The sequence below is a fragment of the Pelobates fuscus genome, chromosome 1 (genome assembly GCF_036172605.1).
Source record: "Pelobates fuscus isolate aPelFus1 chromosome 1, aPelFus1.pri, whole genome shotgun sequence".
Taxonomy (NCBI): domain Eukaryota; kingdom Metazoa; phylum Chordata; class Amphibia; order Anura; family Pelobatidae; genus Pelobates; species Pelobates fuscus.
In genome coordinates, this window is record NC_086317.1 from 386,310,972 (window position 1) to 386,337,699 (window position 26,728).

Genomic DNA, 26,728 nt, shown 5'->3' on the forward strand with positions numbered 1-26,728 from the left:
GTCTTTTAAAAAGTTTGTTGGGGTATTTTTTTCCTTTTTTACATTTTATTGCTGAATTTTGGATCTGTATAAGAATGAGCCTTTTGATAAAGAAAAAAACAATTCTACACACACACACACACAAGTGTCAGATCTTTCTTTACTAGTTAGATTTTTCTGCAGGCAAATGTTTCTTGCGTTGTAAGGTAACTATATTACACCACTGTTATGATTCAGACTTTTAAAGCGACTCTTATGTATGAACATACCATGCTTGGACAGAATGTTTAAATGTACATGTTTGGGATGTGCACTAAATAGAACTAGATTTAGATGTTTGCTATCAGAACATGGACCGAATTGTCAAAAGACTGAAATAGGGTTGTCAGCATTATAGAGCCTATTTTATTCTCAAATGGTATGCTTTAATTCCAAATTGTATTAGAGAGTGGCATCAGAAAAAGTCATTCCATATATCAAAATATGGATGAATTACACAAACCAGTGACTAAGAATAGAAGTTATGTCAAAATGGATAAGGGGTTCTGTGAATCTGCAACTAGGCAAACAATATACCACACCAATAAATAAATCCTTTTAACATACATATTTCCTTTTCTGGTAATACAGCTGTTAAATTTAGGAGACACAATATTCCTGTATTGAGTCAAACAAGCTCTTTCTATATACTACATCTATTACCAAATAATTTGTGTCTTGGACTGATGTGTAGCATTATCAACTTAATTTGGTACTTTTATGCATTACACTATAATCTGATGAGGTAGCCAAGTAATCAAAAAAATACCAGTCCAAAAGTTTATGTAGACTTGCTTTGTGTCACAACATGTGTTTGCTGTTCTGTTAAAAGGATTGTTTATATTTCCCAAGTAGATTGCAGTATCAACCAGAACAGCAGCGATAGAGCAGGACTGTATGGAGTTGTTCCTTACAGCAAATACTGTTTTGAAACCACTTTGGATTCTTAGCTCATAGCCTAAGGAAGTCTGGTTACACGTTGCAGATGACACAAGCACACCATTGCATCACTAAAACCACATGGGCATGTGAACACTACTTTGCATGGAAAAGAATTACATCCTGCTAAGGCTAGACATAGGATTTATATTCAGCCAAACATGTTCCTTTATCTCAAATTTGAATATGTGGGAAAGTTGTGCAAGTTCCTTTTTGTCCTTTAAGGTTTATTCCAGTCTCATTTGCAGTTATTGTTTAGACCGGAAATAGTGGCCAATTTTCCCTCTCCATTATTTTGGTTTAACCCCTTAAGGACACATGACGTGTGACATGTCATGATTCCCTTTCATTCCAGAAGTTTGGTCCTTAAGGGGTTATATATATATATATATATATATATATATATATATATATATATATATATATTTTTTTTTAAGTTTGTTTTCTCTTTGAGTTTTTATTGTATGTATTGGGGCTGATGTGTGCTATGGTAGTTGCTGCCGCCCAGGAGTAGTGTGAGTTTGAGCGCAGGACTTACGTTTGTGTAAATATATAGTTTCCTTGTCAATTTAGTGATTTACAGTTAAGCAAATCAAGTGTGAGTGGGCAGATTAGCAGGCTCATACAAACATCTTCATAATCTACATGGGAGTTGCAAGTCAAGGGAATCCAAGAAGTCAACATGTATTTAAAGAGAATATATACTTAAAAAAGGGACGTGTCACGTGACAATTTATTTTTTATTTTTTTAAACCAAACATTTTAAACAAATTAAAAAAAAAAAAGTATGTAATACGTTTATAAACTTGACCAGATTACATTATTGGGCATGCCTCTCTGCTAAGAGTTTCTTCAACCCACCTCACTTTGAGTATTCCACTAATGACAGAAACAGGGCATCATTGTGTAGCAGAAGGAGATAGAATCCAAACAACAGAGCCTGCTCTGTGTAATCACACTGATCAGACTCTTTTCCCAGTCTGGATTTTGCAAGGTGAAGAGATCTGTTAGCATGCCCAGTGCACTTTTTCAGCATTCCTAGGGATAGGTCACTGATTGGAGCAATTAATTATGTTTTGTGGGATCCCTTTATCTGCAGCAGAACATTAATGCATTCTTTTCTCTAGATGCAAGTAAGCTAAGCTCACCGTGACACTAAGCAGTGTGTTCAATTGGGTTGATTTCTTTACTATAATGTACTTGAAGGATCACCTGCATGGTGGTGTAACGCTGATTGACTAGAAGAGTCATGATTTGTAATAATTTACTTCATGTTGGGATGATTTTTTTTTTTAATAAACTGGCTGCATGGTGTAAAAAGATCATGCACTTTTATGTTGTAGTTTTTAGTGTGGAAACCTATATATAAGCACTGAGAAATTTATTAAAAACAAATGCACGAGAGACATTTTGACATTTGTTACATTTAGCACGTTATTGCATGAATAGTTTAAAATTAGTCAATATTAATTTAGTGTACATGGGGTTATAATGTTTAGATACTACAAATTACTGGGGGGAGAGAGCGAGGGGGCCTACAGAATAGGGTCCGGATTTTTGAACAATTTGCTCCAACTGAAAAATCAGGAAAGGGGCAGACTCCTATCCATAAACAAGGTAAACACATGCTTCCATATTCACATCCACTTATTTCTTCAGCAGTTTCATTATTTTTATTGCATTTATATATTGTACCTGGAAATGTGTGTCCTGCAACAAAAATGTGTTTCTTACTATGCATGCAGGTAGCATCTCTCCAAGGAACTAAGTGCAGGTGGCATCTCTATGACTGGCTTTTGTCCAAGAAACTTACCTTGTTATTTTGATAAATAAAACAATTTCCATTTGAATGGTTGTATTTCTTCTTTAAAAAAAAAATCAAAAAAAATTAATCTTCATGACTGCACTTTGGAAATGTTGCTACTCGGTTTTATGGAATTGATCCACCGACAAATCACAAGTGGTTTTGTTTACAAAGCACAATTAATTTAATAAACAAATATTTCTTAACTATGTACGTAACAAAATGAAGGCAGATATAAGCTGAAAAAACCCTGCGATATACATTACTTGCAGTCTGAAAAATAATGTGCTCCAAACACTGCCTTGGTAACAGCAGTTCTTTCTTCTGTGTCTTGAAAGTCACTCTCTATTTTCCAAACAAGTTGGACCAAGGAACAGTCTCTCAAATAAAATAGAGCTTCTAAATGCCCACGCCAACTCAAGCATCTCTTAATGCCTCCAGATGTCATACTGTTCATTGTTGGATCATTTTAGCAGCTTCTGCTTTAATTAAAGCAATGAGTTCCTGATTGATAAGGAACACAAAACGGAGTCCAGATATCTGGGGAAGAAAGATATCATTAAATGATAGAAGTAGCATATGTGCCATTCACAGAGGCACTGGGAAAACAGTTTAGTCCAGCCTATTCAATACAAGGGATTGGCCTAATTCAGATGCTGTGACTATGCTGTATGCCGGACAAAAAAAATGGTATTATAATCCTAAAATGAATATAAACTCTCACTAAATACACTTACTCCATGCAGTCTTTAAATCCCTGGCCCTGTTTGTAGTTAGGTTTTGTCATTTTAATTCTTTGGATCGACAAACTGTCACTTATCCACTTTCATATTAACTATTATTTACTAGAATACTGTGGTCTTCCTTATAAGCATCCAGAAAAAACGAAAACAAATAAATAAAAATCTCAAAACAACCCTTTTAAATGCATTTATTTTTTTTAAATGGAGGGGGTGTTTGGAGGGAGGGATATATTTTAAAAAATTCACTTGTTGGGTAGGTGGGGATAGCTGTAAACAGGAAGGAATGGAGGGAATGGAGAGGTTTCACCCTGCAGGCTCGGCCTGCAAAGGGAAACTCAATAAGTCCATCGCTTAGAACTGATGTGTTTTATGCAAAATACAGGAAACAATGAAAGCAGCACAACAAGGATATGCCGTGTGCACAAAGTGCTACAATAGTGATTTAGTTGAATGACAAAGAGGTACAACAAACACTGCTCTCATTTTGTTTTCCTGTATTTAGTATTTATTGTACCACTGATCAAGCAACATGAACTGACGTTGACGGCAGCACTAAGGTACCTTTAATTAAAAAATATTTCAGGACTGCTTAAAACCTGATCTCATTTACACAGTGGTCGGATATATTTTATGCACAGAATTGACATTTGGCAGCACGGAACAGATTCTGGGCAAAGGTTTTTGGTTTTTATACATTTCACCAGATCATTATGTGGCAGTAAAAAGAAGACAATACAAGTTAAATAGAAACCATAGTCACAAGAACAACTACAACTTAATGTAGTGGTGCTGGTGTCTATAGCATGTTTCTGCAGGCAGGGTTTACATTGCTGCCTAGTAATACTTCTAGTGACCGTCGCTCAGACGGCCACTAGAGGTGCTTAATATCTCAGTGCTGCACAATGTGCAGTATCATCATTAAGCATTTCCACGGTCTGCATGGAGACCCTGCAAGTTCCCCATAGAGATGCACTGATTCAATGCACTTTTTTGAGGAGATGCTGACAAGTTCAATAGCTTCCTAATGCTTTCCTATGGAAAAGCATTGGATTGGCTGAGATTATCAAGATTGATGATCTCAGCCATTTAGGCGGGGCCAGCCACGGCAAAGGAAAAAAAGGTAAGTTTTAAACCTTTTAATTCCACAGAGAGAAGAAACGGCCACTCCAGCACTATAGTGTTAGGAATACAAACAAGTATTACCGATTCTAAAGTGTTCCTTAAAGTGAGCATACTTTAAAAAAAATAAAAAATAAAAATTGTAAAGCTGGTCTCTAAGTGGAGCAACATATTAATTATGCTTGCACAACAGTAATGTGTTTAACTTGGTTACATTATTTATCAATATAATGTCGGCAAGCAGAATTACGTGGTAAGTACACAAGATACAGTCCCCGGATAACAATGACTTTGTTTACTTTCAACCACTGATAGATTATTAGATATTTACATTAATGTACGCAAACAATGCTATATTTACTTACTGCTTTGTTAAACTGTTATATTTGTTGCCATGGGAACACAATATACAGAATTTTACTTAAATGAAAATTCCCTTTCACTAGTCTTATTAAGGTAACATAAGAGAACTCCTGATAACACTGCTGTGGGGATGTAATGGAAATATATATTGTTCTTTAGTTAAACAATCCATTAGCAGTATCAACTCTCATGAGATATGTAACCAATATGTACTTGCCTTACATATTTGACATGATAAACTCCTAAATACATGATGTATATAAAATACATGTATTTTGCTGGATGGTAAAAATACTTTTTTTGGGGCCCACTCAAAATCTAGTTTATCAATAAATAAAAATGTGCAAACAGTTGTATATCTAGGGCAGGATTTCCCAATAGGCAGAATAGGTACCAGCCTATAGAGACATTTAATATAATTTGCCGGTTTGGAGCTTGGGTGGGTTGGTGAAGGGAGATAAGAATCGGGGATCTTGGTCAGTGTTCTCCCTAATCCAAGCAGCCTCCTATGCTTGATAACAGAGCTGTAAAACTCATTGCTGTCCCAGCTCCTTCAGTGTCTGTGTATGAGACTGGACCGGAAATATAGGCATCAAGATAATTTTTTTTTTTTTTTACGTTTTATTTAAATTTATTTAATTGAATCCATATTTCGTTTAATAAAATGGGCTGGAGAAAAAAAAACAAAAAAAACAAATCTATTTAAAGATTACATTATAGTCCAAAGGTTATTCAGCATGAAACAGGTATTAGCTATGTAGCAAGAGGCCGTATATTGAGGTCTTATTTACTTATTTGGTAAATTAGTTCCCATAATGTTAATTAAGCTTGACAACAATGTTAATTAAGACAACATACACTATTAAACAGCAAAAACATAAAAAAAAAAATAATCCAGTTGCTATTCTGCAAATATATGTAAACACAATGAACACGTTACCTTAAATCAACACTTTAGTGTTAGGAATACAAAGTGTTTCTCTACCCCCCTCCCCCATAGCAAATAAAGGGTTAAAACCCTTATTACACACCCTTTATTCCAGCGGCGAGGCCTATATCGTAGCTGGTTCCATCTCTGCCTCCCCCGACGTGAGCGCCGTGCACGCATTAGACCTTCCCCATAGGAAAGCATTGAATAGATTTGAAGGCGCTGGACATCCAATGGAGGATCTGAAGATGCTGGACGTTCTCATGCAAAGCGTGAAGACGTCTAGCGTTATTTCATGGAGTCAAACTCCATGAAACAGCAGAAAGCACCTCTAGTTGCTGTCTGGCAGTCTTAACCCTGGAATATAAATATGTTTAAAGGTTAATGGGACAAGGACAGTACACTCAGACCACTTCAATGAGATGAAGTTGTCTGGGTGCCTAAAGTGTCCCTTTTAAAGGGTTACTCCAAGCACCTTGATCACTTCAGTAATTTGATGTGATCATGGTGCTTGAAGTCTGAAAGAGCAGCTTTTCAATATTAAACTCATATTAAACAGACAGAGATATTTTATATTGCTGTCAAAGGAATAACTCCACCTCCAGCAGAATCATTAGTATGTCTTTAGCCAGTCCAGAACAAGAGTTCCAGGCAGGCCAATGTCAACACTTTGCACAAAGGATCATTCATTGCCTGAGAGTGCTCAGCTAATGAACAGCTCTGCAGAAGCCAGATACGCGACACCCAGTGTCGGAGAAGGCTTGGAGCCCAGAGCGTCCCTTTTCTAAAAATTGTTAGTGCATGCAATGAAGAACCCAAATTTACAGGATAGAAAAAATTACAGTAGTAAGGAACGCATTTCCACTGAGAAGCCTTCAAGAAGATACTGAAGTATACGGAGATCACCCTGTTGATGCCATGATGTGAAATGCATGTATATTCAATGGAAATCAAAGAAAGCCCCATGCCCAAACTTCTCAAAGTATATTATCAGAAAACAAGTTCATTAAACTTATTTTAAATATATTTTTATGATAGTTAAAATAAATTTACAATGCCAAATCACATTACATTGGTGGATTTCTTTTTATTCTACAGAAAAACTGGATACATTTTTCTAGTTATAGCAGGGATTTAAGGTACATTTAGCCGATGTATGGTCAAAGGCAAAACCACAACTAGAGAAGGCTTTTCTTTCCCTTCAAGCATAACTAGAAGTGTGCAATTTGCATGTGGATCAGCAAGTAATGGGTATTAGAAAAGGTTGAACATTTACAATTTAACTACATTGAATAAGGGAGAGTAAAGCTATAAAGGAAATGTCTAGAGTTACATACCTCCACGACAGAGTTATGATTCAGCTTCCACTTACTCCCCGACAGGACAGGTCGTCCATCTATATAAAGAGCTCTTCGGCCCTCGTTGGCTATGAAAAAGTCTCCGTTGTTCTTCAGTTTGATCACTCCTACAAGTTGGAACACAAATTAGTCTCTCAGAGCAAAGTTTTAAATTTTATGGCCTGTGCTATTAGCCACTGCAAACCTAGAGGGCCCATTGCACACTTACCCAGGCGCATTTCCACTTGCCAACAACTAGTTAACAGTGGAAATTGTGAGCCCTGTCTTAGAGGACACAAAAATATGTGCTCTCCACTGATACTACAGAAGTGAAAGGAAACCTGTGAATGCAGGTTTCTTAGAACTCGTCTACAGGATCACACGAACATCAGGAGAAATGTAAAACGCCCTATGATAGGAAGTTAAATCTTCATTACAGACCTTGTTTGCGTGATATCTTCCATGCAGGGCCCTCCAATGAAAGATCAACATCAATCTGGTTGTCCTTCGTAGCTCTGCCAAGCGTGATCTGCTCACAAAACATTAGGCATTAGATCACCTCTACATGATATTGTTTCAAAAACACTTGTGAAAAGATCGCACCCTGCCTTACTCCAGTTTCCTACACCTGCTACATCCTCTGGTTTATTTAAAATGCTGTTTCACAACAACCATAAGGCTCATCACAGTTAATATATCTCTACTTTCACATAGAGTTTAACAGAGGTTTGCAGTTACAGGCAGCTCAGGAAATTCATTTTTGTGAATTCCTTTTAGTTTGATCCTGGCACATCATTAAATCAGCATGCCTTTTGATTGTAAATCCATTTTATCGGTACATATATATGCATTATCTTTTTCTAAAATATCATCTTTGCACTGCCTTTAATGGACCAAACGGGTGCACACAGCATAAATTTCATACCTCTCGGGATCTCATCAGGTATCGCACCATCCGTCCTCTTAACACGGCTAATGTTTGAGTGTCGAAATCAGGAGAGCTCATTCCTAGGGAACAGACAGTGGCATCAGGTTTAAATAGGCTTCAGCAGAACACCCTACACCGGAGTGCCATAATCAACAGCAAAGTAGAATGGATTCTCCATTTATAAATTACATATATCTAGTGTAAGACCCATTTACTGCTGAGGCTCTCTAGAGCTTTCTTTCACTTCAGTGCTGAAAGCATTTTAGTATATTTCTATTGTCTATCTCTAATAATTTCCATTAGTTCCATAAGGTATCACCCAAATATTTTGTCAAGCAGATTCTTCCTTACCAAAATATATTATATTTCTTGCTTACATTAAACCCCTTACATGCAATAAAATTCACAGAATGAAAGTACATTTAATAAAACGCAAAAAAAGGTGCTTAAAATTTGGACTCAAGGGTCCCAGTTTATGTGTCTTTTTCTTTGCAGATTCCCGTTGATGCTATATCAGCCCTGGATGGCTGTCTGCACAGTTATTGGATGCTTTCAAAAAGAAAAAAACGATTGTTACCATTACTACATGCATATTTTGTTAACTGCAAATAATTTCTATGTGGTGACAAATAAAATCCTTATTCACAAAAAAGTATTAATATACTTCATGTAAATCCCTAAATCATTGTATGATTTAGAATAGAAAGGCAAACTAATCTCAAGCACTAAAGTGAAGCAATTTTTTTTATTTATGAAAAATTCTCCAACTCCGCTATTGTCAGTTTGGCTATTTTTGTCAAATTTTCCCACTTTGGTTTATAATTTACTGAAATTCAGTGGTCAGTATTTATACCATGTTATTATTTATTACACCCAAAAACACACAGCATGATTATTCACCGTACTATAGAATATACTATAAAATAATCACATATTTATAAACACAAACTGAAGTCTCCCTTCAATATTTAATTATCCCAAATCAAATATACTATTTTAGATTCCATAAATCATAAACATACATATCTTGTAAGGGGTTAAAAAAGGACCCCCAGATCTTTGTGGCAGTTAGACCTCCAAAAACCCTTATTGCGATTTCACATGAGGGTTGATTTGATGTCCTTACAGACCTATGGGCGGTTTGCCACATGATTATACACTAGAAGCTACTTGCTTAACACATTTCCTGGGTTACATTACATAGAACACATGGTCTTCTTGCATGCTCCCATTGAATGTGCACAAGTTCTGCCTTTCCTCAGATCACTCCAAGTTAATTTAGTTAATCCATGAAAACAGAAGTCATACGATTAGGGTTTTGACAGAATGTCTGTGAAAACTGGCTTGGGAGATAAAAATCTCTCTCTTAACTGGACCTCAGGTGCAGCCCAGCTCTTCTAGGCTATGCAGAGTCAGATTCTAATGCAGGAGTATCCCAGAAAAAAAGGAATGTGGCCGTGGCCACCCAGCAGGACCAAGGTAAGTTGTCAAACTAAAATCAGTTTGACAAGTTACACTGGGATGTTGCCAGGGTACTCTAGGCATAATCACTTCAGTGGGCTAGTAGGTAAAGTGATTTCAGTGTTTATTTAAAACGCAACACTACTACTTTATAAAAAAAAAAAAAGAAAAAATTAAAAAGTAATGAGCTGCTCTGTTAATGCGGTTACTCATGGATTGGATACATGTTGCTTTTTTATATTGCAGTGGGGGCTCTATCTTGAAAACAATAAAAAATACTTACGGAAGAAAGGAAACAAATTAAGCTTTCTTTAGTGGTGAGGTGTCCTATTCTCATGTGATACTTTTACATGTAAACACATGGTTTTGGTGTTATATACTGCATTCAAAACAAAAAGATAAATAACAGAAGATCCTCAGAATATGATGAATAGCCTGCTGTGTGAATCATTTGGTGGTGGAGCTTCTCCATCCATTGCTGGAGTATAGTAGTTAAAACAAATCTATATCTTTCAATATTTTCATCAGTGGAAACTTCTCCAGCATAATATGTAGATGGAATCAATACCTTGTTAAACTTTGCCACTTGCACAAAATGTGGATTAAAAGTTCCCATTAGAAGCAAATTAATCACTCACCTGTGATGCTGTCAACTAGCACTTGCCATCGATGTAGCTCCTGTTCCAACTGACGAATCTCACGTTTCTGGCGACGGTCAGCAACAGTCAGTTCTACAAAGAAAGAGGATAAACAGGGGTTAGAACGGATTTACAGAACAAAAGAGAAAACAAAATATGTAATGTTAAAATAGGACTTGCCATGTTCAAGAACTTCATCTCTAGTATCTCTGCAAGAAGATAAAACAGAATTCAACCCTGATACACAGCATGCAAGCAAAGCAGTACAACACTAAAGCAATGATGCATATACATAACTACCATGTATACCATGTAAAAAGCATACCCTTAACTGATCCTAAATGGAGATTTTAGATAAAGCAAGTCCTTTATGCTATGTCTGAGCTTAACATTATTTGCTTTGGCTTGAAATATGTAGGTGATGTAAAATAGTAAATTTCTGAATCACGTAAAATCAGTAGGAAGTATCTAATACTTTCCTCTCAACACACTTCGCTGTATGCATGGACATGTGATTTGTAAATCCAATACTGTTTAGCTGACATAATTCAAAGGTAACACACATGTATAAAAGCGTACCGGAGTTTGCTGTCATCAAGCATATCTTCAGCATCAGAGAAGTTAAGAACCTGGTCCCCTTTGGGGAGTGGCTGAACTGAAATATAATGGGAAGCAAAAACAAGCCTTTACAGAAAATTCGTGGAAAGGATGTTATGCTACATATTTAAAGTGGTTCAGGGAGTATGTTATTCACACCTGTCTGGTCCTCTAGCAGATAGTACTGCTTCATAAGCTGCCAATGCACCTGAAGAGATTTGGCTGTACGGGATACATAGAATACTTCTGGATGTTTGCTCAGCAAATCCTGAAATGTCTCAAGAGTAGGTTGGGATGTCTGTGAAGACAATAGAGGATAGTTTTCATTGAGCTGTACTACTATCTAAACAGATGCTTCTAAAGATACATATACATACCGAGCTCACTGTGCTCAATAACTGCTCCTCAGCTTTGCTGAACAATACTTTGCTCTGGATCGCAGCAATGGCCTCTGGGTGAAGCTGCCTGATGGCTTGGCATGACAACCTTTGAAATATTTCATAAAAAGAAATGCATTGTTTCAGACCTTGTAACGTTGCACATTTTTCCCCCTCTTAGCATGATCAGAAAACTTAAAACTCACTTGGAGATTACGGGATCATAGAGTAAAGCGTACCAGCGTTCTTGGATTTCATTTAGTGTGAAGCGACAGCTAAACTTGACTCCAAGGTGCACCGCCTGCAGATCATTTGTCTGAAAACAAAAAAAACAAGTCTGTAAAACAATGTATAAATGGCCTATATTTGTTGCCAGTATGTTATCAGAAGATCTTGGGAAACCCCAATGTTACACTGTACTCCACAGCTCATACAGACAAGATTTTAAGGCTCAGGAACTATTAAAAAAAAAAAAATCACAAATATAGCCCTTTAACCCCTTAAGGACACATGACATGTGTAACATGTCATGATTCCCTTTTATTCCAGAAGTTTGGTCCTTAAGGGGTTAATCTGTCTCACAATGCAAATATAAAGATATTTTCCTGGCATTTAGACTGCATACATCCAATAGTAATATGACTTTAATTTTCCATTTAAAGTAAATGTGAACAGAATGAGTATACACATTCTGACCCATCAGCTGAACAGCTAAGAGACTAGCCAACAGTGTTGTTTTTTCTTAATCCAATTTATCTATAATATATGTATACAGCAATTCAGCTGCAAAGACTCTAGTGATTAACAATCTATGTGAAATTCAAAAAAACCTGTAACACTGTGTTGATAAGTAGCAGATCATCAGCAGGCTTCCATCTTCCAAGGTCTTTTGTAACCTGCATGGGCTGTTTGCTTTTCTTGATGCGTTTAGTGATGCTGGGACTTGGTGCAGGAGAGTGTGGAGCTGGAGTTAATGCAGTCTTACTAACCTGTACCAAATAAAAGAGACAATACTCAAAAAGATTGCAGAATGTGTTTCATGCAATCTTTAGAATTAAAACATCCTACTGCTGATCTCAATTCCTATGAATTTTCCAGAAGAAAAATTAGTGTATATAGATTATATGCGTACATGTATGCATATGCACATCTATCTCCAACTCTCTAATATACATCTATCTCGATCTATCCTCCCCGAGGAATAGACCCTGCTTTTCTCTGTACAATAAAGGTATATTTAACCAGAGATCAGCTTCTAGCTCGGTACTACAGAGCAGTACCAATACATGGGTTATATCGTATTAGGAGTGTTAATCCCATTACATGTATAAGCAGGTCTGCAAAAGCTACAGGTAAAAGCAAATTCAATATGTAGACATGTCCTACAGTTCCCAGCCAGTATTATTTAGCTCTTTTGATTTCTTTCACCTACCCATGCCCATTACTCAGAACAGCTTCTGCAGACAGCCATATCCGTCAGTACAACAACTCTAATGGTACAAATAAATCATAATACAATCTGTCATGTGTTCGGTCTTAATCTGTTAATGTCTGTCTGCCTCTCGGTTGGTCTCTCTACACATTTCCCACTGTCCGTCTGCTTATTTCAAGCGGTCATCTTTTCATTCATCTCTCACAAGCTTAGCCTCTCTAAAAATGTCAGTCTACCTCCATTGGTCTGTCTCTCTCTACCAATCTGCAGGTTCCTCTCATTCTGTCTTTTCCTTTTGCAATATGTCTGTCTCTCTCAATCTTCCTGTATGCACATCACTATAATAACAGTATACAAAACCCTAACTTTAACACACTAAGCCCAGCCTACAAATATAATACAAAATAAATGACACTAAATAGTGTATAATGCAATCTCAATCAAATGCAGTGTAACTATAACAAATATTGTGTCTCTATATAGTTACATAGCTGAAAAGAGACTTGCGTCCATCAAGTTCAGCCTTCCTCACATATGTTTTTGCTGTTGATCCAAAAGAAGGCAAAAAACCCATTATGGGGGGCGGGGCCGGACCGCCGAGCCGGCTGGTCGCATGCTAGACCAGCTCCTACAGCCTAGCCTTTGAACAGGCGATTTTAAGCATAATTTTTCGCAAAAACTTGCCGGCAACGGTGGCCCTTGGCGGGCAGAGAGCCCTGGGGCCCAGGGCGAGGCTGGCCCTACGGGCTACAGTCCCCTGGACGAAGAAACCTATCCGACCCTTTTTGAGGCCTACTCCAGAGGCAAGCGGGACGGCCGGCCGCTGCCCTGCCGCATACTGCTCGGGGCTTGGAGTCGGACCCGCGGGGATGCCGGCCCCGTTTCCCCCCCCCCCCCCCCTATGGACCGGGGGGGTGATCCCGGTCCACACCTCTGAGACCCAACCTACCAAGCCAGCATCCTGAGTCTCCCACCCGCACTGCAGTCCACATGTCGGGCCCAAGATGGCCGCCAAGCTCCGACCTGCAAACAAGGGAAAGCACTTCCCGCTCAACCAGCTCACGTACGCCGAGACTAATGGTGGAGCACGGAACGCAGCAACACCTACCCTGTACTATCCACCTCACCTGGGAGAAACGGCTATTAAATCCACCAGGCGCATAGCAAAGCGACTTGTTCACCGGTGAGCCAGCCGTCGGACTCCATGAGAGGGGACCTGCAATGCGATACGACGCCATATACCACACACCATGCAGAGTGAATCCCGACCGGGCCTACACAAACCCTAGAAAGTCGACCGGGCTCCCTCAAACCGGAAGGGAGAACCCTCAATCAAGCGGCAAAACAAGTCGTAAGAACGTACTCTCACCAGCTCCCGCGAAGGTACGAGCCTACAGAGACTTATCCTACTCCAGCACCCGTTAAGAACTGCTTAACCCTCTCTGGACACTCCACAGCTGAACCCAACGCCTGGAGACAAGCATCTGCGCCCCTGAAATGCTTCACCACACCCCGGATTAACCCATCCTGCAATTAAGTTGTTTGTCTTAAATTGTATACTTTATTGGGCCACTGGGCAATATTGTTTTGTCAGGGCGGGGGGGGGGGGGGGGGGGGAGAGACTCTGGGACACTCATGTCAATACTAGCGTGTAGCTAATCGCTTATTGTATTCGTAAACCTGCATGCTCTTACTATTCGTGATAAAACACAGAATCTACTACGCTTAGAATGCATAGAGCCAAATAGACTGGCTAGAGAGTATTATACAACCCCCATACGTATAGAAGCAACACTAAGTAATATTCGTCTGTCAACTAGATTGCTAACATATACATAAATCGTCTAGCTAAGCATGTATAACAAAAACAAAAATTTTGTGCAAGTTCCTTATGCCACTGTTTAACGCATCTGTAACCTTATGAAAATGAACGCTGTTGTGGCGTATGACAATAATCTGTAATCACCTGCACTACAAAAATAAAAAATGTAAAAAAAAAAAACCCAGTATGAAGCACTTCCAACTTTGCAAAAAACTAGGAAAAAATTCCTTCTTGACCCCAAAATAGCAGTCAGATGTCTCCTTGGATCAAGCAGCTATTACCCCAATAATAAGAAATTATATCCCTGTATGTTGTGTTTTTGCAAGTATTTATCCAATTGCAGTTTAAACATCGGTATAGACTGACAAAACCACCTCTTCAGGCAAAGAATTCCATATTCTTATTGCTCTTACTGTAAAAAAAAAAACCCTTTTCTTTGCCTTAGATGAAATCTCCTTTCTTCAAGCCTAAATGTGTGACTTTGTGTCCTATGTATAGCCCTGTTTATGAATAGATTTCCAGATAATAGTTTGTACTGGCCCCGAATATATTTGTATAATGTTATCATATCCCCTCTCAGGCACCGTTTTTCCAAACTAAAGAGATTTAAATTTTTTAACCCTTTCTTCATAACTAAAATGCTCCATTCCTTTTATCAATTTTGTAGCTCGTCTCTGCACTTTTTCTAGTGCCATGATATCTTTCTTTAGAACAGGTGCCCAAAATTGCACAGCATATTCAAGGTGTGGTCTTACCAGCGATTTTAGAAAGAGGCAAAATTATATATATTTTTTTTTTTTTTTTTCATTCTTTATTTTGGTTGTGCATAGTTGGTACAGACATGCTTGCTTAGCCACAACAGCTGTTGCAAGTGATTCGTTCAGAACAGGAATAAACAAGTGTTGGCATCGGTAACAAAACACATTTTTATATAGTAAGTAGTATTTTAGACAGTGTGGTGATCAATTATCTGGCTAGTGTGCAAATCCTGCGCAGGTGTTATAAGTCGAGTGGACTATTAGTGTGTGTGGGCAGGATGCTACTGTTGCCTCCTTAATCAGCTAGGTTTAAACACATACTGTTGCACTAGGGTGAGTTTGAGAGGCTTATTTCCCCCTTTATAGTTTTCAAGGGCCATAGGCTCGGTTTTTATCTGTCAGAAGGGGGGGGGGGGTTTAAGCAGCAAAGGAGCTGGGAATGCCTAGGCATCTGAGCGATGGTGTGTGTGTAGTAAGTAACTTATTAGAATTTAACTCTAACTTTTAACAGAAGAATTGTTTAACTTAACATATAGAGGTTGAAGATGGAGCCAAGCGCAGAGGCATTAGGCTGTTCTCAATGTCCATCAGTTCATGGCACCGAGGTGGTCGCGCTATCTCCTCGCTGGGCTGCCGGTATGAATGGACGCACCGTTGCGGGGTTCCAGGTTGTGGCTCTTGTCGGCTCGTTATTGTCAGCCCTTCTCGGTGCTGGTCCGGCCAGTGCGAGCTTCTGCATGGTGGCCGCTATCTCGGTTACATCACACACCTTGAGGTTACCAGTGTCTCTGGGTATTAACAGGTGTCTGGGAGCGCCCCAGCGATATGGTATGTTGTTTGCAAGGAGCTCCGTAGTCAGGGGTCGCAGGGACCTTCTCCAGTCCATGGTGGCCTTGGATATATCCGGGTAAAAGGCCAGGGAGTGTCCTTCAAATTGGAAGGGAGATTTGCCGCGAACGGCTGCCATGAATGCCTGTCGGTCTTTGCCTTGTTGAAATCTGATGATAACATCTTGCCCCTTCTCAGAGGTTCCGGATTGCGGTCTTGCAATGCGAAAATAGCTTTCCAATTGTATTCCTTTGGCCTGTTTGGCCGTGAAGAGGGTGTTGAGCATTCTTCGGAAGAGGTGTGGTATCTCTGCGGTCTCTACCGCAACTGGTAGGCCGCGGATCTTGACGTTCTTCCAGCGTCTTTTGTCTTCAAGTGCTGCCAAGCTATCTTGGTGTTGCTTTTGGGACTTTTGCAGGGCCAGGAGTTGTTGCTCCACTGAAACGATTCGGATCTCTTGTGCGGCGGTGTTGAGCTCCGCGTTTTGCAAGCGGGCCACAACTCCGCTAATCTCATCCCGAAACACTCCGATGTCGGCTGCTATGTTGCGACGCAGCTCGCCCAGCATGTCTTTGAGCTTCTCCTCTGTAAGGATAGGTTTCGGAGGTGAGTGGGTCAATCTTCTCGCCCCTCCATCTTCTTCTTCAGACTCTGTGGCCTCACTAAATGAGGCATACAGGCTTGCCATCTGGGACGCCATTACTGGCCTCGGGGAGTGTTGAGGCCTCCGCAGGAGATCTCCGATGTCCGCGGTATAAGGGGGCCTGTCCGGCTTTGATTTTTTATTCCGTCTCCCCATGTCAGTTTGTCGGGTGGACAGTTGTTGTATATGTGTTTAAGGTAGTTTTTCTTCCGTTTTTTAGCGTGATTTGGCGAGTTTCGCTCAGAGCTCGAGGCATGTGCGTCCTCTCAGTATGGCTGCTAGCTCCGCCCCGCAAAATTATATTTTCATCTTGAGAATTTATGCCCCTATTTATACATGACAAAACCTTACTGGGCCTTAGCAACGGCAGATTGACATTGTATATTGCTGCCTAATTTGTTGTCTATAACAATTCCCAAATCCTTCTCGTGTGTGGTTATCCCTAGTTCACTACCATTTAGGGTGTAAATTGCTTGTGAATTCTTAACCCCGAAGTGCATAATTTTGCATTTCTCTATATTAAATTTCATCTGCCGTTTTAGTGCCCAGTCCGCCAATCTATCCAAATCCCTCCGCAGCAAGGCAATATCCTGCTCACATTTTATTACTTTACAAAGTTTTGTGTCATCTGCAAACACTGATACAGGACTTTCAATGCCCATTTCAAGATCATTTATAAATATGTTAAATAGAAGCGGTCCCAAAACAGAACCCTGAGGGACACCACTTACCACTTTTGTCCAGCTTGAAAATTTACCATCAATGACAACTTGTTGTACTCTATCCTTAAGCCAATGTTCTACCCAAGAACAAGAATATTCATCTAGACCAATTTCTTTTAGTTTGAAGACTAACCTATTGTGAGGAACCATATTAAATGCCTTGGCAAAATCCAAGTAGATCACATCCACTGCAACACCCTGATCTATATTTCTACTTACTTCTTCATAGAATGCAATTAGGTTAGTTTGACATGACCTATGTTTCATAAAACCATGCTGATTATTGCTAATAACACAGTTCTTCCCAATGAATTCCTGAATATTATCCTTTAATAGCCGTTCAAATAATTTCCCAGTCACAGAAGTTAAGCTCACAGGTCTATAATTTCCAGGCAAGGATTTTGAACCCTTTTTAAATATAGGAAATATCAAGCTCTACAAGCTATGTTGGCCATCTGTTTCATGTATCTACAACCATACCTATATTATATGTCCCTCATGTTAGTTCACTCCCTGAAGATATAGGGTATTTCGTAATTACTAAATGCTGAGGTTTTGTTTTTTTTAGCAAAGGATTTAGCCAGGTAGATTCAAATCAATTCGGTTCCTTTAGCTTGGCCCCAAATAAGAACCAGCCTTCCTCCCAATCCAATAACCCAACGTGATAAGTGATTGGAATGGCAGGGAGACTGATGCTGGTTACTGGATGAAAAATGCTGGCGAAACCCCCTAAAAAAAGCCCTGACTTAGTTTGTGTTCATAGTTGGTTTAATTTTGTATTTTGCGTTTTTAGGCAACACCTTACACTACGCTCACAGGTGCGAGTCCTGCAAACGCGAGGGCTGATTAGGCTGTACATACATAGTTCTCACCATATGGCATACCACCTCCCCCCCTCTCGGTCAGGGGATCTCAGCATGGATGCATACCCCCTAATCCTCCCATTAATTACCTGGAGCACATAAGCTCAAATCTAGCGCAATATGCACCCACCTCCCAACCAGATGAGGAATGACTTCACACCAGTGTGACATCACTGAACAGCGCCATGCACCGAGCCAAATTGTGCTTGCACGGATAAATTAAATCTACTGCACGGCCTCGTCCAGCATATCATCTCATATATGACACTGTACCCTTAGTCCGCGCCTCCACATATTTGCCTGAATCACCTAAGGGAACATGTCATAGGTACCATGCTTAGAGACCACGACAAGCTTGATAACCTTATTAAGTATCATACCCGAGCTAACTCATTCCCGTTGTCCCCAAACAAATGTGAAATGCTTGGATTAAAAAGAAAAATTGATGCTTTTAATCACGATTGCAATGCATGTTTTTAGATTGTTGATTCACTCACTGTTTATAAATAACTTGTATGCTTTTACCATATGCCTACCGCTCATACTACATGTGTTAAATCAAAGCATCTTAAAAATAAACTTAAAATGGGTTCACAATGTTGGTCAGATGCGAAGGAAAAGGACACCTATAAAAGGAGGTTCTTTATTCCAACAACATTATATTTAAATCAGATTACGTTTTTCACTACACACTGTCAAATAAAATAGTATTTTATATTGAAAGAAAATGAAGTTACACTCCATGTGTAAGAAAGCACACACAAAAAAAAAACAATAAGTAGATGTGTATGTAACAAAGTAGATGGGAGGAAGAAGTACTCACATGACTAACACCTGTCCTCAAAGCACTGCCCTTTAACATGTCCTGAGAAAGGGGAAGCAAGCCTGGGGTCAGTGTACTTTGCATCCATACATCATCGGCATGAATCTAGGAGGAGAAAATCTGTGAGGACTCCAAGGATGATGGTGTTTGACAATCTGTCTCTCAATATACTTAAAGAGAATCTATAGTGCCAGGAAAACAAAGTTTTTTTCGGGCACTATAGCTGCCTTGCTAATATTTTATAATATATATATAAAAATAACCTGTCACTTACCTGGTTCCAGCACTGATGTCCTTCGTCCCTTGCTCGGGTCCGCCTACGCTCCTCCACCACCGCTGTCGGCGGTGGAAACCTAATGCGCAGGCAGTTAAGTCCTTCTAGTGGCTGTCTGGTAGAAAGCCACTAGAGTTGGAGTAACCCCACAGAGCTAATTATTGCAGTAATTAGCTTTGCAGAGTTAATGGACCTGAGACACTGCACCCACATAACTTCAACAAACTGAAGTGGCCTGGGTGCTTATAGTGTCCCTTTCAGTGTCAAGATCAATTAAAAAAAAAAAAAGTCTACAGACACTATGATCAATGTGCTTTTTGTCCCCCAGCAAAACAATTAAAAAGGGAGGAGTGGTGTGTCCTCTGATAGGATTCAACTTAAAAGGCCAAAACACTTATCCTTGTTTAACCCAGTAATCATATCAAGCACTTAAAAGAACACTCTAGTACAGGCGTAGGCAATCTTCGGCACTACACCTCCCATGATGCTTTTCCAGCATTATTGGTGTAAGAGCATTATGTATAGTCCATAACATCTGAAGTGCCGATGGTTGCCTACCCCTGCTATAGTATCAGGAATATACTTTGCATTTCTTTCTTTGAGATAACTTGCTAAGACAGCACATCTCAAGGGATTAATTCACAGCATCATAAGCTTTTTGCCTTGAAATATTCCCTGTATCACATATTTTTAAAAAAATGGCTTTCATTAAGATGCCAATAATATATAATATAAATTAATGTTTGCATTGGTTTTGCAGATTTTAATGCAGAACTTAGTTTCCTACCTTCTTCTTCTCACTGGATGAAGGCTCACTGCCTGAACCACGTCCTTGTTCACTTCCACTAGGACCACGAGCACGACTTGTGGACTTAGCAAGACTGCTCTCAACCAACTCGTCATCAAATTTCTTTCGCTTAATAAACCTGCCAGACCAACAATCTACATTTAGGTGCTTTATACTGCAAAGGGAAAATAACTTCAAGATGTATTTGACAGTACCAGATATTGTTATGCACTTTACAGCAGCTTTAGAACATTGCAAGGTTTACAGTCTCTTCTAAATGTATAGAAAAGGTCTAAGGTCTAGTCTTTACCGAGTAGTTCCAAACCATAACTTGAGGTTATTAAGTTTCATCCAACTAAATTGAGGTATCTGGTCATATTATTTCCTAAGATTTGAAATCACTATGTGATCTTAACCATCTCATTTGATCAGAACCCTTTAACAGGATATAGTGGAATGGTTCAATAACACTATATCTTGGATCAGGTATATTCATTAGATTCAAACTTGCTCCCTCTGGTTTAATAACACTACATCGCTGTATCAGAGGGGGCAGCGGTATATATATTGGTGTATCTCACACACAGTGCACTCAGTAACACAGTATAAACCTGGGTTATCCCTGCACACCGTGAGGTCAGTAACACAGTATAAACCAGTGTTATCCCTGCACAAAGTGCACTCAGTAACACAGTATAAACCCGGGTTATCCCTGTACACAGTGCGGTCAGTAACAGTATAAACCCGGGTTATCCCTGTACACAGTGCAGTCAGTAACAGTATAAACCCGGGTTATCCCTGTACACAGTGCAGTCAGTAACACAGTATAAACCCGGGTTATCCCTGCACACCGTGAGGTCAGTAACACAGTATAAACCAGGGTTATCCCTGCACACAGCGCACTCAGTAACACAGTATAAACCCGGGTTATCCCTGCACACAGCGCAGTCAGTAACACAGTATAAACCCGGGTTATCCCTGCACACAGTGCGGTCAGTAACACAGTATAAACCCGGGTTATCCCTGCACACAGTGCAGTCAGTAACACAGTATAAACCCGGGATATCCCTGCACACAGTGCGGTCAGTAACACAGTATAAACCCGGGTTATCCCTGCACACCGTGAGGTCAGTAACACAGTATAAACCAGTGTTATCCCTACACAAAGTGCACTCAGCAACATAGTATAAACCCGGGTTATCCCTGCACACAGTGCGGTCAGTAACACAGTATAAACCCGGGTTATCCCTGCACACGGTGCACTCAGTAACACAGTATAAACCCGGGTTATCCCTGTACACAGTGCAGTCAGTAACACAGTATAAACCCGGGTTATCCCTGCACACAGCGCAGTCAGTAACACAGTATAAACCTGGGATATCCCTGCACACAGTGCGGTCAGTAACACAGTATAAACCCGGGTTATCCCTGCACACAGCGCAGTCAGCAACACAGTATAAACCCGGGTTATCCCTGTACACAGTGCGGTCAGTAACACAGAATAAACCCGGGTTATCCCTGCACACGGTGCACTCAGTAACACAGTATAAACCCGGGTTATCCCTGTACACAGTGCAGTCAGTAACACAGTATAAACCCGTGTTATCCCTGTACACAGTGCAGTCAGTAACACAGTCTAAACCCGGGTTATCCCTGCACACAGTGCGGTCAGTAACACAGTATAAACCCGGGTTATCCCTGCACACAGTGCAGTCAGTAACACAGTATAAACCTGGGATATCCCTGCACACAGTGCGGTCAGTAACACAGTATAAACCCGGGTTATCCCTGCACACAGCGCAGTCAGCAACACAGTATAAACCCGGGTTATCCCTGTACACAGTGCGGTCAGTAACACAGAATAAACCCGGGTTATCCCTGCACACGGTGCACTCAGTAACACAGTATAAACCCGGGTTATCCCTGTACACAGTGCAGTCAGTAACACAGTATAAACCCGTGTTATCCCTGTACACAGTGCAGTCAGTAACACAGTCTAAACCCGGGTTATCCCTGCACACAGTGCGGTCAGTAACACAGTATAAACCCGGGTTATCCCTGCACACAGCGCAGTCAGTAACACAGTATAAACCTGGGATATCCCTGCACACAGTGCGGTCAGTAACACAGTATAAACCCGGGTTATCCCTGCACACAGCGCAGTCAGCAACACAGTATAAACCCGGGTTATCCCTGTACACAGTGCGGTCAGTAACACAGAATAAACCCGGGTTATCCCTGCACACGGTGCACTCAGTAACACAGTATAAACCCGGGTTATCCCTGTACACAGTGCAGTCAGTAACACAGTATAAACCCGTGTTATCCCTGTACACAGTGCAGTCAGTAACACAGTCTAAACCCGGGTTATCCCTGCACACAGTGCGGTCAGTAACACAGTATAAACCCGGGTTATCCCTGCACACAGTGCAGTCAGTAACACAGTATAAACCCGGGTTATCCCTGCACACAGTGCAGTCAGTAACACAGTCTAAACCCGGGTTATCCCTGCACACAGTGCGGTCAGTAACACAGTATAAACCCGGGTTATCCCTGCACACAGTGCACTCAGTAACACAGTATAAACCCGGGTTATCCCTGCACACAGTGCAGTCAGTAACACAGTATAAACCCGGGTTATCCCTGCACACAGTGCGGTCAGTAACACAGTATAAACCCGGGTTATCCCTGCACACAGTGAGGTCAGTAACACAGTATAAACCAGTGTTATCCCTGCACAAAGTGCACTCAGCAACATAGTATAAACCCGGGTTATCCCTGCACACAGTGCGGTCAGTAACACAGTATAAACCCGGGTTATCCCTGCACACAGTGCAGTCAGTAACACAGTATAAACCCGGGTTATCCCTGCACACAGTGCAGTCAGTAACAGTATAAACCCGGGTTATCCCTATACACAGTGCAGTCAGTAACAGTATAAACCCGGGTTATCCCTGCACACAGTGCAGTCAGTAACACAGTATAAACCCGGGTTATCCCTGCACACAGTGCAGTCAGTAACAGTATAAACCCGGGTTATCCCTGCACACAGTGCAGTCAGCAACACAGTATAAACCCGGGTTATCCCTGTACACAGTGCGGTCAGTAACACAGTATAAACCCGGGTTATCCCTGCACACGGTGCACTCAGTAACACAGTATAAACCCGGGTTATCCCTGTACACAGTGCAGTCAGTAACACAGTATAAACCCGTGTTATCCCTGTACACAGTGCAGTCAGTAACACAGTCTAAACCCGGGTTATCCCTGCACACAGTGCGGTCAGTAACACAGTATAAACCCGGGTTATCCCTGCACACAGTGCGGTCAGTAACACAGTATAAACCCGGGTTATCCCTGCACACAGTGCACTCAGTAACACAGTATAAACCCGGGTTATCCCTGCACACAGTGCAGTCAGTAACACAGTATAAACCCGGGTTATCCCTGCACACAGTGCACTCAGTAACACAGTATAAACCCGGGTTATCCCTGTACACAGTGCGGTCAGTAACACAGAATAAACCCGGGTTATCCCTGCACACGGTGCACTCAGTAACACAGTATAAACCCGGGTTATCCCTGCACACAGTGCACTCAGTAACAGTATAAACCCGGGTTATCCCTGCACAAAGTGCACTCAGCAACATAGTATAAACCCGGGTTATCCCTGCACACAGTGCAGTCAGTAACACAGTATAAACCCGGGTTATCCCTGCACACAGTGCAGTCAGTAACAGTATAAACCCGGGTTATCCCTATACACAGTGCAGTCAGTAACAGTATAAACCCGGGTTATCCCTGCACACAGTGCAGTCAGTAACAGTATAAACCCGGGTTATCCCTGCACACAGTGCGGTCAGTAACACAGTATAAACCCGGGTTATCCCTGCACACAGTGCAATAAGTAGGTCACCTGGAGGAGCTCCTCCTTTTAGGGATGAGGCCAGACCCCTGGGACAGGCTCCGGTTATGTCCGGCGGAGGAATCCTCATCCTCGGAGCGGCTGGCAGAGGCCAGCAGAGACTCCATCACCGCGATAAAGGTGACCGAGTACGGGAACAAACTATCCGATCGCGAACTGAGGGCCCATTATCGGACTCCATCCGCCGCCAGGAATGCACTCCCCCCGACCTCCACTGTGGGTGACGCGAATCTACTTCCGGCAGCAAGTCGCACGGTAATGACGTAATGATATCACCCAGCATGCCCAGCGAGTGCACAGAGTGCTGCTGTACGCAGGGGTTCTCAACCCTGTCCTCAATAACCCCCTACCAGTCCAGGGTTTAGGGATTTCCTGGGTGTGTCTAAGGTGTTTAGAAAAAGAAAAAAAAACACATTAGAGTCTCTAATGTGTTTTTTCCCCCTTTTTCTAAACACCTTAGACACACCCAGGTAATCCCTAAACCCTGGACTGGTAGGGGATCCTGAGGACTGGGTTGAGAACCCCGGAGGGTTACAGTAACAGCATCATTGTTTATAGTGATATACAATAGTATCAAAACCTCTTTACCAAAAACAAAATACATAAATACATATATATATATATAAAACACTATAATACGGTGTATTGCTGCTGGTTAATCTTGTAAGAATGGTGATTCCCCTATCACATCAGTTCATGGATACAAATTACAATAAATGTCATACAGCCAATAGTGAACACAATACAATATTTATCAATAGGTTCAGGTCCTGGTTGGAAAGATCTACATGAAAGGAGCAGAAAACCATTCACTGAAACAGAAAATATACTTTTTAAGGCAAAATAGCTGATTTTGGGGAGGAAAATAGCCAATATGATGATTCTTCCAGCTCCAGTAGTTTGGCACCAGTTTTGGTGTTGGCACATTTGGGACAATTCCCAGTTTTACTAATATCCCCCAGGGTCAGGGCTGCCATCAGAAATTTTGGGGCCCCTGACAAAGCACAAGGTCTGGGCCCCCCCCCCCGACCCCTCCCTCCCGGGCCCGCCCACGCCCTACCTAGTCCGCTGACAATGATGCGGGACTGAATGTGGTGTGTATAGTGTAAGTGAATTAGAATGTGTGTAATGGATGTAGTGTTTGTGTGTATTAGATATGTGATGTAATTCCAGTAAAATACAAGTTTAGCAGGCTAAGATTGCCACAAGGCATATGTATGTATATGTGTTTGTAGTATCAGTTAGTTAATAACACGTAGCTAAGATACTGTCATCACTGTACTGACCAGGTGCAGGAATGTAAGAACTGGAATTACGCGTCCCTCTCCTTTGTATCAGATGAGCCACGTGGTTAGACCGGATGGATGAGTTTAGACTCTATTCATTAAATAGGTTAAGGGTATGTGTGGGTGTAGTTAATTGTGGGAGGAGCTACAGTGCTATATAAGGAATGTACTCTATGTATTCAGTACTCAGACTTTGCTGTATTTTGGTGACGCTAGTCCCTCTGAGTCCCGATCGGTGATCCAATAAAGAATCTCTTCCTTCCTGAAGAAACCTGTGTCCATCTCTCTGTGCTTGGCTTCCGTCAGTTTCTCCGGTATCATTTGGTGCATTGGCCGGGAAGCTCATCGTTCAACGGTAGCTGAGAGGCAGAGGCGTGAGACGGTCTATCTTTGCCCACGTTCTCTACGGCTGCACCCCTGAACTTCTGCGTGGACCTCCCTTCGTCTCGGCGCCACTGGTCTGTTGTCCAGGAGATCATCGGCCTCTACGTGAGAAGTGCTGGGGTGTCCCCGTCGATGAGTGTGAACTCAGGTTCAGGAACGAGGAGGTAAGACAACTGCTGTTTTAGACGGCAGGACCCGCTAGGGGTATACCGATTGTGCGGTAGGCCCAAAGGGGTTTTTGAATCTGTATCTCCCCCCTCTGTCGGAGGGAAGGAGCGAAGGCGCACCGCTCGATCGAACGCTCTTTAGTCAGACCGTTTGATTTGGTTAGTCAGGCGGGGTCCAGGTGTAAGATAGCCCTAGCCGGACACCGGTGTCTTGTCTAGACTAGCGTTCTAGGGTGTATATTACGTTCGCTAGGTCGGAGGGACCGGGAGACTAAGCGGCGCCTGTGTAAATTCGGTTCGCTAGTTCTCATCCTATCTGGGCTAAGTGGGAAGGCGTGTAAATTTGGAACCCACTAGACTTTTGATAGTACGACTAAGAGGCGCCTGTGTAAATTCGGTTCTCTAGCTCGTTGTATAGTGCGACTAAGAGGCGCCTGTGTAAATTCGGTTCTCTAGCTCGCTATATATGTGGTGATTGGGCAGTGTGGCTAACCAAAACGGGTGTATATAGTTTTAGGTAGTCCATTCAAGGTACTGGCCAATAGTTTAGTTGGGAATTGTAAATGTGTTAAACGATTGTTTTAGTAAAGTGTATATCTTGTTAGATAGCGCGAGCTCAGCCGTCTAGCGAGAGTGTTGATAGTGTGTTGATGTATTATAGTGCACGGTACCATAACCCTGTATATTTACTGACATTGTATAATAAGTACTAATCATTGTCGTCCATTGCATGTTTAACACCATAACCACTAATAATTGTAT

General features: G+C 41.2%; 1 protein-coding gene across 2 annotated transcripts; it reads right to left on the reverse strand.

The window, feature by feature from the left end:
* Positions 1–1,738: 1,738 nt before the first annotated feature.
* On the reverse strand, positions 1,739–24,354 carry MCRS1 (microspherule protein 1). Of its 2 annotated transcripts, none has more exons than XM_063426198.1 (14): positions 24,121–24,354; positions 20,205–20,343; positions 19,144–19,185; positions 12,083–12,241; positions 11,459–11,568; positions 11,253–11,361; positions 11,035–11,173; positions 10,858–10,933; positions 10,459–10,487; positions 10,279–10,371; positions 8,177–8,259; positions 7,693–7,780; positions 7,252–7,379; positions 1,739–3,301 (listed from the first exon to the last, which is right to left on the reverse strand). In XM_063426198.1, exons 1-14 carry the CDS (start codon positions 24,234–24,236, stop codon positions 3,215–3,217), a joined length of 1,398 nt encoding a protein of 465 aa, XP_063282268.1. In that variant the 5' UTR covers positions 24,237–24,354; the 3' UTR covers positions 1,739–3,214. The 2 variants fall into 2 exon arrangements, with proteins under 2 accessions (XP_063282268.1, XP_063282259.1); XM_063426189.1 differs by having other exon boundaries at positions 19,144–19,248.
* Positions 24,355–26,728: the final 2,374 nt, after the last annotated feature.

Bases quoted from the DNA above. Each gene is read 5' to 3' on its own strand.
- MCRS1 (XM_063426189.1), bottom strand. From the start codon at position 24,236: ATGGAGTCTCTGCTGGCCTCTGCCAGCCGCTCCGAGGATGAGGATTCC. The intron at 20,344-24,120 runs GTGACCTACTTA...TTGGTCTGGCAG, and splicing joins AAAAGGAGGAGCTCCTCCAG to GTTTATTAAGCGAAAGAAAT. The intron at 11,174-11,252 runs GTATGTATATGT...TTGTCTTCACAG, and splicing joins TATTGAGCACAGTGAGCTCG to ACATCCCAACCTACTCTTGA.